Genomic DNA, 14,965 nt, shown 5'->3' with positions numbered 1-14,965 from the left:
CTCTCTCTCTAAGTTTTCCTCCTGTGTGGGAGAGGCGAGTGTCTATTGGCCAGAGCGTCCCAACATGGCACACTGTGATTGGCTGTTCCACACAACACTTACCGGTATGTCTCTTTTAAAGGTCCTGTGGTGCGCGGGAAGCTGTTTACTTCTCATCAATCGTCGTCATCATTAAAATGTGATAATCCACATGCTGGACGAATAATAATGATAAATATTACTATACTGCTCAAAATAATAGTCATAATAAGCTATCGACTACAACTATAGGTGATTGATTGATTGATTGATTGATTGATTGAAGAATTTATTAACAGTTTGAAGAATTACAGTACATTTCAAGCACAAACTCAATACAAAGGCTGTTAACAGTGAGTGGACGACCCAATTAAGCATTACACTTGTTTCCAATAGGGTCCACCATGTTCAAATCATCAAAACATTTAGAGACGTACAAATAGACACTTCTATAGACAGAACAGGAATTCATAAAGGAGGTAAAAAGGGAAAAGAAACAGTGAGGGGAAAAAGGGGGGGCGGTGGGGGGGATTCAGATTTTACGGGGGCCAGTTTCGAATTGCAGCCATCCGTAGGTGCCCTTTGAGAGCGGTTTTGAAGGAGTCAAGGGATTCGCATGTCTTAATGACAGTTGGTAGGGCGTTCCACATTTTGGTGGCATAGGAGCGAAAAGAATTTAGTCCCTTGTTTGTGCCGAATCTGGGTTGTACATGGTTCGTTGCACTCCCTCTGGTGTTGTGGGTGTGGACTTCGTTAACATTAAGGAAGTATCTAGACAGGTACATGGGTATCTTGGTGGTGTATCGAATCTTGTGGACCAGACCCATTGCAAGATGCTGTACTCTGACGTCGACCCTAAGCCATTCCAGCCTGTCGAAGTGGGCAGGGGTGAGGTGGGTTCGGGGGGCTAGGTCAAGTAGGAGCCTGACCAGTTTGTTTTGGGAAGTCTGGAGCCTGGTTTTAAGGGCCTTTGAGGTGCTGTGGTACCAGGAGGTGCATGCATAGTCAAAGAAACCCTGTACAAGGGCTCCTGTTAAGGTCTTCAAGGTGTTTTTGTTGACCAGTGAGGAGATCCTGTAGAGGAATCTTGTTCTATGGTTGACTTTTTTGATTACGTTGGTGGCCATTTTATCACCGGAAAGATTAGCCTCCAGGATGGAACCTAGGTAGGTAATTTCATCTTTACGTGTGATAACATTGTCACCCACTCTAACCAAGAAGCCATTTGCCTTGCTGAGATTACTAATAGAGCCAAAGAGAATGGATTCAGTTTTTCCCAGGTGTAAAGATAGTTTGTTATCAGCGAGCCAGGTGCAGATTCTACCGAGTTCAGAGCTGAGGGCATTTTCAACCTGCAGTTTGTCCCTGTCCGAGACCAGCAGTGCTGAGTCATCTGCGAACAGGAACAAGTTGCAGTCACAAGCTGAAGTCATGTCGTTTACATATATTAGGAACAGTAGAGGCCCTAGTATGCTTCCTTGTGGAACGCCGCAGCTCACCTGGAGGGGGGGGGACAGTGTTCCGTTCACTTCCACCATCTGTTCTCTCCCCTCCAGGTAGGATTGCATCCAGCTCACTGATGTGCTATCGAAACCAATTGCTTTTAGCTTGTTAACCAGTATGGAGTGGTTCACGGTGTCAAAAGCCTTTTGGAGGTCCAGCATGACCATGCCGCAGTATTTGCCAGCGTCCACCTCTTGTTTGATGTGGTCGCTCAAATAGAGAAGGCATGTGTCAGTGGAGTGGGATGTTCTGAAGCCAGATTGGAACTCGTACAATAATTTATTAGTGGCAAGATACTTTTCAACCTGTTCATAGACTATTTTTTCCATCACTTTCGAGATGGAACTAAGAATAGAAATAGGGCGGTAGTTGCCGGGGTCTAATTTACTCCCTTTCTTGTGCAAGGGGGTTACTTTGGCCAGTTTGAAATCTTGGGGGACCTGATAGGTCTATACTTGTTTTAAAACAATATTCGTTAAAAGTTAATGACAAAGCACTTGAGAAAAGGCTCTGTAAACTACATGCAAAAAACGAAATGAAACCATTTAAAAACGGTTGTAGGCCTATCCATTCGCATAGGGGCTCGAATTTCATCAAATGAAAGCTGACAGACAGTTATATATAACTGCACAAATTATTTGTAACAGTGACGTAGAGTCTGTGGGGGCCGGGGGGCCAGGGCCCCCATGAGGAATTGGACCTGAATATATATTCGCCTCGGTTCGTCCCGTTTGTGCCGCATCAGGTCGTGCCCGTTAGCGCAATTCTCGTCTTGCATTGACTTTGTATGTAATCGCGCCGCTCTAACCATCCAATTCTGACACCTTAACACGTCTGTTTTCCTCGCTGCGGGGGGCGGGGCGGCACGGGCCCCCATGAGGATTATGAAAACTATTCGTCCCTGATTTGTAATGGGTCAAATATGTATAGTTTTCATTATATTGATATTCCACTGTTACGTTCTTAGTTTACGCATGTTTCATGTTTTCACCTAAGTTATAATAGTTATAATGTGCTGTTCCACTGAGCATAATAATGCATTATGACCAGCACTTATGTTATAAACGTGGTTATAAGTTGTTATACATGATTACAAACATGTATACCGAGTGTTAAAACGCCTTATAAGCACATTATAATGCATTATAAATGAGCTTATAATGCCAGTGTTACTACTTTTTATGTATTCGATTTATTTATTAGATCCCCCATTAGCTTACTAGTCACAGCAGCTATTCTTCCTGGGGTCTTAAACATATCATCATTACAACATTTCTTCCATAATACATACATTTACATACAACATTCATCCAACACAACAACTCATGATCCGTCTACTACATTTGATAGCTAGCTCCACGGTACAATCAAATCTTCAACATTGATAATAAAGTAAATATACATGTATGTGATGTATGTGATGTATTGCCATGCTTTTTTGTTCTTGCTTATTGTAAATCGCTCTGGATTAAGAGCGTCTGCTAAATGCCTAAATTGTCATTCAAAATTCAATGTCATGAGAGCATGGGAAATAAACAAGAAAACAATTTTTCACATTCTCTCTACTCCATTCTCCAGCCATGTCCAAGGGCCATGACCCAGAAACACATCCGAGATCCACCATCTGGAAGGATGTTACAATTCATAAATTGCTTCCATGGATGTATAAGGGAGACACAAGTAACAAATACAGTAACTATAGTGAAAAGGCCCATGTGTTACTGTCCAAACTGAAGGCTGGCTGAGGTAAACAGGCAACTACTACTTTCAGTGCACTGCCAGCCTCAGACTAGTTTCGGAGAACCGCACGTTTTTAGCCTCAGACTGAGGATGCAACCTTTGTGAGCTTGTATATTCGTTATTGTCAGGGAAGAGATTTGGTGTTCTGTTCTTTGACTATATAGAAGTGTCTATTTGTACGTCTCTAAATGTTTTGATGAATTGAACAAGGTGGACCCTCTTGTAAACAAGTGTAATGCTTAATTGGGTCGTCCACTCACAGTTAACAGTCTTTGTATTGAGTTTGTGCTTGAAATGTACTGTAATTCTGCAAACTGTTAATAAATATTTAAATCAATCAATCAATGTAGAAAATTATAGACACCTGGAGGACCCAGATTAATTTAGCACCACATGACTCACCACACCACATCAAAAATATTATCTACCGTTGTACACTTGTGTTCATCCGTCCATCCATCCAAGTGATAATGCCCATTGCCCAAATGATGCATCATCATACCTGCCCTAGCTTTGACATGCAAAGGTTAAATTAAAGGTTTAATTTAGATGCCTATTGTAAATCCCTCTGGATTAACCCATTTTGACCTGAGATTCTAAAAATGTCTTCTACATCCTGACAGTTTTCTGAAAAAGCTATGTTTCTATGTCAGTGGTTCTTTGATTTTTCAAAAATAGCAGACCTACAAGCTCGTGGCGCGCCACTCGGTGGCGCGCTATGAGCTTGTAGATCTGCTATTTTTCAATAGCTAAAGCATAACATAATGCTAACACCATCGAATCGTCACACGATCGTGTCACTCGCAGAAATTATAGATCTTTCCAAACGAAAAAATATTTACCGTTTAAAATCTGTTATTTTTGGGCAGGGTCATTCAACAAAGCTGGCTATGAATTATAGCCACAACAGAAGTGGTCCTCAGTGGGGCCAAAGGAGGTGTGATAAGAGCGTGCTGTGGGTGCCCTAGTCAACAGGTGGCATATGTGACAGGGACCAGCAAGGGAGGGAGAGGAGGGGGGTATTTGAAAAAGATGAGCAGCATAATTTGATACCGGCCTGGCAGAGAGGATGGCAGGCAAGTGAACCAATGGCAAGGGAGCAATATAAGAGTGGATGCTAGGAAGATGGCCGAAGGGGCAGGCTATCATGTTCTCCGGCCAGTGCTGCTACCTAAACAATTATCCATTCTGCCTGCACAAGCTCAACACCTTTGGTGAGCTGCCAGAATGGAAGACACCCTGCCCAAATATTTACACTATATCACATAATAGGTATGATATTCAATGAAGAAGTATGCATAATCAAAACGGTCGCTTCAGCAGGATTGAGGATGGCTGCAGCACAAATCCGAGGACATACTGTATAGGTGATTTATTCATATAACAATTACACATAACAAGAACAGATTGAACAAAAAGTGATTGCATTAATCAAAGAATTTTAATTATACATTTGTTGTAAAAGAACATACAATACTGGGAATGAGTGACATGTCAATTTGTAGCTGCTGTGGGAGCTTCCAATCTTCTCAGTAATAATTTATAAGCAATAGTAATATTAGTTGCAGTTACACTTAACAAAGTTGATGGCACTTTTTTCTCACATGCTGTTAATGCAGTACAATTACTGCTTCCTGCAAAACATCTGTTAATAATGAGCATTGGCATACATATGTTCTTTCTTCAGCAAGGAGGTTAGTTTAAATACTTATTATATACTTACTATATTTACAGTATAATCTAATAACATGAAACAGTGTAATGAGTAGTTATGGAGCATGCATTCTGAGGTGGGAGAGGGGGGGTGGTATGCCTTTTTAATACCAATTTTAGACCAATCAATACTAATTGATTGGTCTGGGATGAATGTGCATACGTGCCAAAGATTTGCTTTGTTGCAGTTAGTCGGCGTTCCATACACAATAAGTCAGCAACTCCTGACGGGTGATCAATGGCGTCGGCACGGCAACAGCACGGCCGCCTGGCATCTCGTTATCACCCAGGTGGTGCATCATGCATACAGACGCACCACCACGCCATGCGGCGCTCCTCAGATGTCGGTGGCAAAAAGGAAGATCTGGATGAGAGGCATGACCTTCAGAGTTGAAAGGTCGGCGAGGACAGCCTGTGATGAGGTCATCAAACGAAATGCAAATCAGACACCGCTTTGCAGTCAATGCTTCATGCACATCCCTTATGCAGCAGCTATGTAGCTGCAGCATAAGGGATAACGAATCATAAATTCAGCATTTGAAAAATTAACCACAGTGACAGGATCCTCTGCAAAACGACAACGCACGTTGGAATATGCCGTTCCCCACCATGGCCTCTTGGGGATTGACAAGAGATTAAATTTAGGGGCCCTATCATGTTTAGAGAGAGGGTCTAATATTTCAACGCTGGGCCCCGGGGCTCTAAAAATAAGGTAAGGAGCAAGTGTGCTATAATAGCTTCTCCACAGGGCCAGGTGCTAAATGAGCAAGCAAATAGTTCCGGCCAGCATGTTAGACCATCAGGTCAGCTTGACGCCCTGTGCGTCACACCCTGGATTAACCGACCCCCCCCAACCCCCTCCTTGTCCACCCACTCACACAGGAGGCTAGCGGGAAGGAGGAGGACAGTGTGGAGGGAGGAGAGAACGGAGGGCGAGTTATCATCACAAGGCTTACCTTTTCCAGTATGATGGCCACATCATACTGTAGTATGGGAACTGGTGAAATAGAATACTGTAGTATGGGAACTGGTGAAATAGTATACTGTAGTATGGGAACTGGTGAAATACGTAGTATACTGTATGATGGTTCCTGACTGTCAGGCGGAAACCATGTATCTCCATATATTTCTTTTCTTTTTGTAAATTAATGTCCGACTTCTTTGTATGCGAGTGTCTCGCAAAAGTACTGAAAATAGACACGCTGTGAGTTTACAATTTGGAAGATTTTAAACGTGAAAGTGAAAATGGTCCGTTTGTAGGTTTTATAAATATCTAATCAATGAAAAGTACTAACAAGACAAGAGCTTGTGATTAAAGTATAACTGCACTGGCTCTTTACTCCATTTCCTGAAAACTAACGGTTTTGGAAACACAAAGTTTCCACCCGACATTGTCACAGCGACAATATACACTGAACTGTACGCCAGTGATTCTCAACCGTTTACATTTCAAGGACCCACAGGTTGATGTGCATTAATTAGGCCACAGATCCCCATTTGATGTGATTTGTGTACAAATTAACCTAAATGGACCGTCACGTTTCCATTTGGTTCGATTTGTATCGAGTCTCTCAGAGTTACAAATAATGAATTGCATTTTTATAATGAATTGCATTTTTATAGTGCTTTTCCAAGTGCTCAAAGCATTCATACATTGCGAGGTGAAGCGGTGAACAGTCTACGCCAGTGTCCTCACTTCCCACATTCACACACCAATGGTGGCAAGCTCACACCGACCATCTCATTGGAGGCAATGTGAGGTTCAGTGTCTTGCCCAAGGACACTTCGACATGTGGACAGGAGGAGCCGGGATTCGAACCGCCGACCCAGGGATCATTGGACAACCTGCTCTACCTCCTGAGCCACAGCCGCCCACAAACCGGTAAGGGCATTTTTTTGGACCCACTGGTGGGCCCCGGGAGTCCTGGACCCGACGTTGAGAACTAGTGCTGTGTACACGACATGACATGACATGTCACGATGCGCGTCAATGACGTACTCCCTGTAATAACCCCTCATGGAATGACAGTGTGGGACGTTGAATATGTCCACCCACCCGCGTTTCAGTCAAATCTATTAGGCCTCTTTCAGACAGCGACGGTCTCCAGATGAAACGGCAAAGCCCGTTGGCGTTCTTAATTTTTTATTGACCCTTTACACGAGAACGCACACTTTATGAAAACGCTATAATGTCGCTAGGTGGCGGTAACGGGCTGCCAAATAGACCAGTCACCCACGTACAAGAAGAATAACCAGGTAGCTCCAAGCCCCCAGTAAGGCTATCCAACGTTGAAGATGCCACTACCTACTGGCGAAATGTGGAATTGCAGCACTTAATGGAAGTGGACGGACGTTCATGACGTCACGTGAAAAGCCCGGACCTCAAAATTGAGGTCCGGGGCTAGGCTAGGCTAAACCTCCGCTCGCTCGAGCCATTGAGTTATAATTATACTTCCGGAAGTCTTCCGGGTGCTTCAAAACGCCACTGAGCAACTTCCACTGAAATGAGGGAGGCTACATAAACGCTGCTGCCGCCGCCATTTTATATACATCATGGTTTTACATTCACCATGGCCATCGCTGATGAGCGGCGCTTTGTAGGCGAGGAGGGAGGCTTGTTCACTGAGGAACTCCATTATATCATATATGGCTCTCCAATGAATGTAATAAACATATGTGTTGTGAGCCAACGTGAGCCATGATGTCATACGTTTTGCAGATTCACCATTTTGCCTGTCGTCTAAAGGGACCCCAGCAAAAGATACTTTATTTTGCCGTTTTCCGTTCTCGTGTAAAGACCACCTGAGTCGCACCTTTTGCCTTACTCACATGACACCTTCCCGACTTTCTTTTTTGACTGACATGACTCAGCCCAGTGAGTGACGCTTTGTATCGTCAGTGACATCAACCGCTTCGGGTGCTTCGTCTAAAAAAAGCTAAATACAGACACATGCTGGGCTTTGTATATAAAATCACCCCGGCGTGTACTATTTCAGCTGGAGCAGGGGCCTTTGGAGGAGGTGGCGGTGATTGGGAGTGTAGACGGGGTGGGGTGTTGGTGGTTGGAGGGTACGGGGTAAGGTGGTGGGTGGGTGTACAAACTGTACATAAGCAAGGGGCCGAGCATTCTAGAGTGTCCAGCCAGCATTTCTTTTATTTTTTCTCTCTTTTTTTAAGATGCGTGCATGCATGCAGAAGACCGGGTTACAGGCACCGTCTGGTAATCATGGGCTATTTCCAGCCCTCTGGTGCTGCGACGGCGAACATGGGAGCAGAGTATAGGAGTGAAAGCGCAGTCCATCGCATCTACGTATACACACATGGACACACATGGACCGTGCGTGCACGCATGCGTGCACGCACAGGCGCGAAAAGCAACTCACCTCGGCCGAGGCCAGAGACGTCACCTCCATCAGATTCTCAGCGCGGAAGGCAAACACAGCAGCTGCTAGGACTGGAGGGGGGTGGAAGAGGGGGCGAGACAGCAAAGGAGTGGTAAGGGGGGGGGGGGGGGGGAGAGAGATGGATCGGGGGTGAACAGTTTTATATGCATTAGGGCCACAGATGCCCATTTGATAAAATATTTGACCTCTGGGAGTCCAATCTGACTGCTTAATCCTCTTGATTGAACTCAGAGTGTACAATGTGTATGGGGCGGCGGTGGCTCAGGGGTAGAGTGGCCAGATGGGAAGCGCAAGGTTCCCTGTTTGAACCAGAGAATGAGCACTTCCGCATTCCATTGTTACAATGGGAGTCAATGCTAGTGTCGCCACTCTCAGTTGGTGTCGAAGTGTCCTTGAGCAAGACTCTGAACCCCTAATTGCTCCCGATGAGCAGGTTGGTGCCTTGCATGGTTTCCGCCGCTATCGGTGTATGAATGTGTGCGTGAATGGGTGAATGTAATGCACAATCTATGTAAAGCGCCTTGGATATAAATGCACCATTTACCATTTACTGTCAGAATTACAGACCCAAAAGGGTCCATTTCACCCCTCGCGCCAGACCCAACGTTGAGAAACAGTGCTATAATGCAAACATGAGTTCAAACGGAGTGCTGGTCCAGTAAAAGTAAAAGCCTACCTGCCACTATCTCCAGTGAGTCATAGCCCAGGATACGGTCCCAGAGTAGCAACAGCTGGTCAGTGGACAGATAGCCGGAAAAGGCCCGCACCATCCACTTGAAAGCTATGCGTAACCTGAACACACATAGTTAACAGGTTATACAAGAGCAGTTGTTTACTGATGAAAAACAGAACACATTTAACAATACGCTTCTTTGAATGATAAATAAATTCCTTGCACTAGATCTATGTAAGTATGAGGCTATTACTGTATATAATTTATTGTATTGGTTTGTTTACTTTGAATATGCCTACATAAAGTATGGGTACTCTCAGCCCGGTGTGGGGCATAAACAATTCAAATACAGGTCAGTTTAGTTTAAAACAAAACGTTTCAATAAATTAAGAATAAAACAATGTTTAGCTCTCACATACAGCCAGATCACTTCATCTGTTCCATGAAAACACATGTCATGGGTGTTTTCACCAATTCACCACAAGGTGGTAGTACAACCTTGTGTATTTTGCAACCTCACTGCAACAACTGGTTTGAAGGATGCAATGGAGTGGGTTCAAAACACAGTACACAGATTCAAACACCACACAAACAGTAAAGCATAATGTAATAATCCAATAGTATTAGTGACTGAAGAACATATCAATAGCTAAAATAGCACATCTACAAGTGTTGCATGTCAAAGTGTAGACCTTCTATTTTTGCAAGCATTCACCTGAACTATTATATGGCATGCCCAGGCCAGAATACAGGGATGATAGGGGTTTGTGTAATCTCTCAAAACAGATTTGAAATGCCTTTAAATTATACAATATTGATTTTTAACCAAATGTTTTCCCACTATAGGACTTTTCTGTTTAGATGTATGGGCTGTCAAGGCCAGAAAGTGACTGGACAGCTAAGCTAGGCATGTAATAACGTTAAACGGTTTGCGGGTGGCGCCATTTCTCCACTTATCCATGCATTACCTTGTCAGATGAGAAAGCCACTACAGCATCTAGACATCTAGTAGTCAACTACAGTAAGTGATTAAGAAAAATAAATCTAAACTTTCCATCCCCGGTGAAACCATGGTAATCTGAATGCTGCTACATTCCCTCAGCCTGCAAAGGTAATATTTGCATCTATTATTTTATGGAGGGTACCGTATGCGCGTGACATCATCATCATACCCCCGGAATGCCTACTGATTGGCAAAAAAACTATTTTCTGGCCTTGACAGCTCATCCATCAAAAAAGAAAAGTCCTATCTGATTGCATTAAACGACATTACATAACGTTAAACTCACTTTGCCGCTCGATTTTCTATATGCATACCCTCTATACTTGTGGAGACTTTTGGCCCTCACAAGTATAGGCTAGTAGTATATGCGCGCGCGCATGCACGCACGCACGCACGCACGCAAAGAGTGTCGAGTAGTGGAAAAGAAGGGAGCTGATCTCGGTGAACATAATAACAAGTATTAAGTATTAGTTTACTGGGAGTTGAGGGTTCAAGTGGTTTTAATAAATAGCCTACAGTACAGTTGAAAGCTGTGCATTGATTATATCGTAGTGGTAGTGATCATGTTGAAGCAGCTGCTGCTGGAAATCCATAGCCTGGCTAATAAGCCAGACTAATAGGCAATTTTTTTTGCCAACGGCTGTTTCGGTCTGGCTTATTAGCCAGGCTAGGAAATCCATACATTACTGATATTGTGGTTGAATCAGTGTATCAGTACTCTGCTGTAAAGCAGTGTTTTTCGACCAGTGGTCCTTGAGGGGGTTCAGATGGTCCCCAGCTAAATGATGGAGAGGTGGTAACCAAATGGACCTTGAGAGCGTAAAATGGTCTACTGGAGGAGGAGAAGATGAGTTTCAGTTTATATGTACCAGTGCCACTGTCTGCAATTATGTTTAAAGATGCATTACACCTCAAGCAGACTGTAATAATCAAACCTTTTAATTCATTGTCTGGTTTTGGTCTTATTTTGGATTTGATGAATCCAGACTCAGATTATTAGTATTATTTATTTTAGCGGATATGATTCAGCTAAGTCTCTCATAAGGAGAAAACAGAGGTTGGAAAAGCTAGTTAGTGCTGAACTCCTTAAGGTTAGTGTCTGGCTATCAGACAACAAACTGTCTCTCCATCTCGGCAAAACTGAGTCCATTCTTTTTGGGTCTAATCACAAACTGAAGAAGTCTCCTGGGTTTAAAATAGTGGTCGGGGACTTTGAAGTGACAGCCAAGGGATCCATCGGTGTATTTTGGATAACAAGCTTTCAGGAGAAAGTATGGCACAAAAAGTAGTTTCAAAGGTAAGTCAAAGAACAACATTTTTTAGCTAGAATATCCAGCCTTTTAGATACACCCTAAAGCAGCGGTTCCCAAAGTGGGGTCCGCGGACCCCTAGGGGTACGCGACGCATAGCCAGGGGGTACCCGAAATAATTCCCAAAAAAGAAAAGAAAAAAAAAAGATATATATATATATATTTTTAAAACTTTTTTTAACATTAAAAGTATGTTTATCTACGTGGTAATTTCTGCCAAGTTGCGCAATAAACGTATTTGTTGTGTTGTTCATTGTGTTTCTCCCATGTTTGCTTTGGCCCAATAGCTGACATGATTACTAAAACTACAACATCAGTCAACCTGTCGTGACCCCAAACAGTAAAAAACAAAAAGACTCAGGACACTTGAAAGGTTTCTGCGGCCGCTTCAGATGAGGGGGTACCTGGAAAAATGTCTACCCCAAAAGGGGTAGCCTATACCTGGTCCAAAAAAGTTTGGGATCCCCTGCCCTAAAGATCCTGGATGGGGCTCTTGTACAATGTCACTGTGACCATGCCTGTACATCTTGGTATACTGGCATTTCTATGACCTTTAAGAAGAAACTTCAGACCTCCCAAAATAAATTGGTTAGAGTGATCCTTAAGTTGCATCCTAGAACTCATATTCTCCCTGCCCACTTCACCAGTCTGGTGGGGTGGCTTAAAGTGGAGGAGAATGTCCCAATTTAAAATGTGTCTAGTTCACAGGATTAGAAATAATGTAGCACCCAAATCTTTCCGTGATTAATTTTGAAAGGTTAGTCACACTCTTCACTCTGTATAAAACAACTTTTGGCATTAACCACCTTGCCTTATTTAAACATAACCACCCTGGACTCAGTGAGTAGTTACAGGCACTACTACTGATTTTAAACCCTGCCATTTTCACAGCAATATGGGAAATATTTTTTTATCTAGCGTTTTTTAAGTAAATTATAGGAAAACAGACTGGAATAGCCAATTTATTTTTGTTGGTGACACATGACTGACAAGATCTTTTTTCTGCAACGAACAGTGCCATTTTTTTCAAATTTGGGGTATATTGGATGCTGTGTTAATGACGTTTGCCATTCTTTGTAAAATAGGCGACTCCTGCAAAATGTGGAGGAAGGCCATTTGGAATGGAATATGAAAAATATGTGTTATATGTAAATCTGTAGGAGTAGTAGCAAAATGTGTGTTTTGAAGGAAATTGAAAAAGGAAACTGGCAGACGTGTGGCCTGCATGGGATTGTGTCATGATTCAAGGAATCCAGGGGAAAAGTTTTGATTGTAACTCTTGAACCTACGGATCAAGAGTTAGAGGCAACACAGCCTGGTATAGCTCCACCATAAGCCTGATATGGGATGGAGTCTCAGTCTCAGCCAATCAAATCATCACGCTCCGTGCTACAAACACAAACACGTGCTCAAACACACCTACACACAAAGCTGTGCACAGGAGGGGCTAGCGCCCCTCAAAAATATAAAGCAAAATAAAGCCTGGGGTTATAAAGAACACGAAACTAGCATTCTCCCCATTATACGGAATTGTGTGGAAAGAGAAGAAATGGTTAAACAACACTTTGTAGGTGCAGTTGATCCAGCTCAACTTGTCTTGCAGCTTTGTAGATTCTTTTAGCAGCTACATAATATGTTGGGCATGGCTTTAGTATCTTTGCATCTTCATGTTGCTGGCTTCCATTTTAAATGAATGGTAGCCTGCACCTTTGTATCTTCACGTTGGCACAAGCAGAGTGAGAAATAGCTTCTTTGCCAAGGCCATGGCTGCTAAATAAGTTAATATGAAGTGGTTCACCTGCACTACCTTTGGTGTAATATTTTGTGTACTATGCTGCTTTCGATTAAATCTTTAAAAAAAAAATCTTAACTTAGTTTTTAGGGCTATTCTTACTGTGTATTTATTTATTTGTGTGTTAGAGCAGTGGTTATTATTTCAAAAGATTTTCAAACTGTCTAAAAATTATTATAAATTTAATAAATTAAAAAGTAAATAATCAAAATAATTTCTGAAAATCTAAATAAAACCCATGATTACAAAAGAAAGAAAAAAAAAACTTGCAAGGAATAGTGAAAATAGAACATAATGTCTCTGCTACAGTGCTACACGGTCTCCCTCTCAGGTTTTCTACTGGCTGTCTCTCCTACACTCTCACACCTCACTACTGTACTGTAGCCTGTAAAACAGAATGCTAAATGTTTTTCACCTGCACATTCCTCCTGATATTGGTTAGACAGGTATTTTGGGTTGTTTTGTGAGCCTTGAATTTAATTGAAGTGTGTGTGTGTGTGTGGGGGGGGGGAGTGGTTGAGAGTGGGGGGAGGGGGGAGAGAGTGACACACACACACACACACACACACACACACACACACACACACACACACACACACACACACACACACACACACACACACACACACACACACACACACACACACACAGGAAGAACCGCCCATGTCATGTGATCTCTGAAGAATGAGGAAAGGAAGCCACAGTGTTAAAAGTCAACTCAGTCGGTGTGTCACAATCATTCATTACCAAGCTGAGAAATGGACCTGCACTTGCATCCAAAGCAGATTCTGCTGGACGAGGACAAATTGGCCTGTTCCATCTGTCTGGACACACTGAGGGTTCCGGTGACCATCGCCTGTGGACACAACTACTGCGGCAGGTGTATCGGCGGATACTGGGACAAGAATGAGCAAACGCCGAGAGTCCGATGTCCACAGTGCAGAGAGACGTTCGACCCAAGACCCAAGCTGAAGAAAAACCTCATGTTGGTCGACCTGGTGGCTGTAATGAAGAAGGCAAAACTCGAAGGTGTTATTCCTGAGAAGTGCTTCGCCGGGCCCGGAGATGTGGGCTGCGATACCTGCCCCGGGAGAAAACTGAAAGCGACGGAGACTTGTCTTCAGTGCATGGTCTCGTACTGCAGCACCCACATCCTGCCTCACTATAAATCTCCTGCCTTTAAGAATCACAAGCTGGTCAAAGCCATGCCTCAGGGGAACACCTGCGTGCGGGAGAGAATCCAGGGGAGAGTGGAAGAAGTGAAGCTGCTCGAGCAGGAGGTGGAAAACATCAATCACTCTGCCGACAAAGCAGCGAGGGAAAGTGACGCCGTCTTCGCCGAGCTCATCTCCTCCATTCACAGAAGACGATCTAAGGCGAGGGAGCATCTCAGGGACCAGCAGAAACATGAATGGAGCCGTGCCGAAGCACACAAGAAGACTGTGGAGAAGGCGGTCGCTGAACTGAAGAGCCAACATGCCGAGCTGCAGCAGCTCTCTCACACAGAGAATCCCAGCCACGTTCAACACAGTTACAGCTCCCTCTCAAGGATCAGTGACAGTGTGTCCACGTACCGAGTCAGCATCCACCACCGTCCTCTGAGACACTTTGACGACGTGACCGTGGCCGTGTCAAAGCTGACGGACAAGATGACGGCCACTCTGAAAGAGGAAGCGGCACGCATCTCGAAGACGGTGAACAGAGTGGATGTTTTAATGTCAACCCTAGAGCCCAAGACCAGAGGCGAGTTCTTGAAATATGCTCTCGCGGTCACAATGGATTACAACACAGCACACCAATACCTGGTTC

General features: G+C 43.7%; 1 protein-coding gene across 1 annotated transcript in view; it reads right to left on the bottom strand.

The window, feature by feature from the left end:
• Positions 1 to 4,743: 4,743 nt before the first annotated feature.
• tbc1d19 (TBC1 domain family, member 19) overlaps positions 4,744 to 14,965 on the bottom strand; it is a 43,607-nt gene continuing 33,385 nt past the window's right edge. Inside the window, exons 19-21 of the mRNA XM_079490458.1 lie at positions 9,055 to 9,170; positions 8,358 to 8,428; positions 4,744 to 5,386 (exon numbers count right to left, since the gene is read on the bottom strand). Of these exons, the coding sequence (XP_079346584.1) occupies positions 5,312 to 5,386; positions 8,358 to 8,428; positions 9,055 to 9,170 (262 nt within the window). The 3' untranslated portion in view covers positions 4,744 to 5,311. The remainder of the gene's footprint in view (positions 5,387 to 8,357; positions 8,429 to 9,054; positions 9,171 to 14,965) is intronic.

Source organism: Electrona antarctica, assembly GCF_951216825.1.
Source record: "Electrona antarctica genome assembly, chromosome: 21".
In the NCBI taxonomy this organism is placed as follows: domain Eukaryota; kingdom Metazoa; phylum Chordata; class Actinopteri; order Myctophiformes; family Myctophidae; genus Electrona; species Electrona antarctica.
This window is presented reverse-complemented; position numbering and strand designations above follow the sequence as displayed.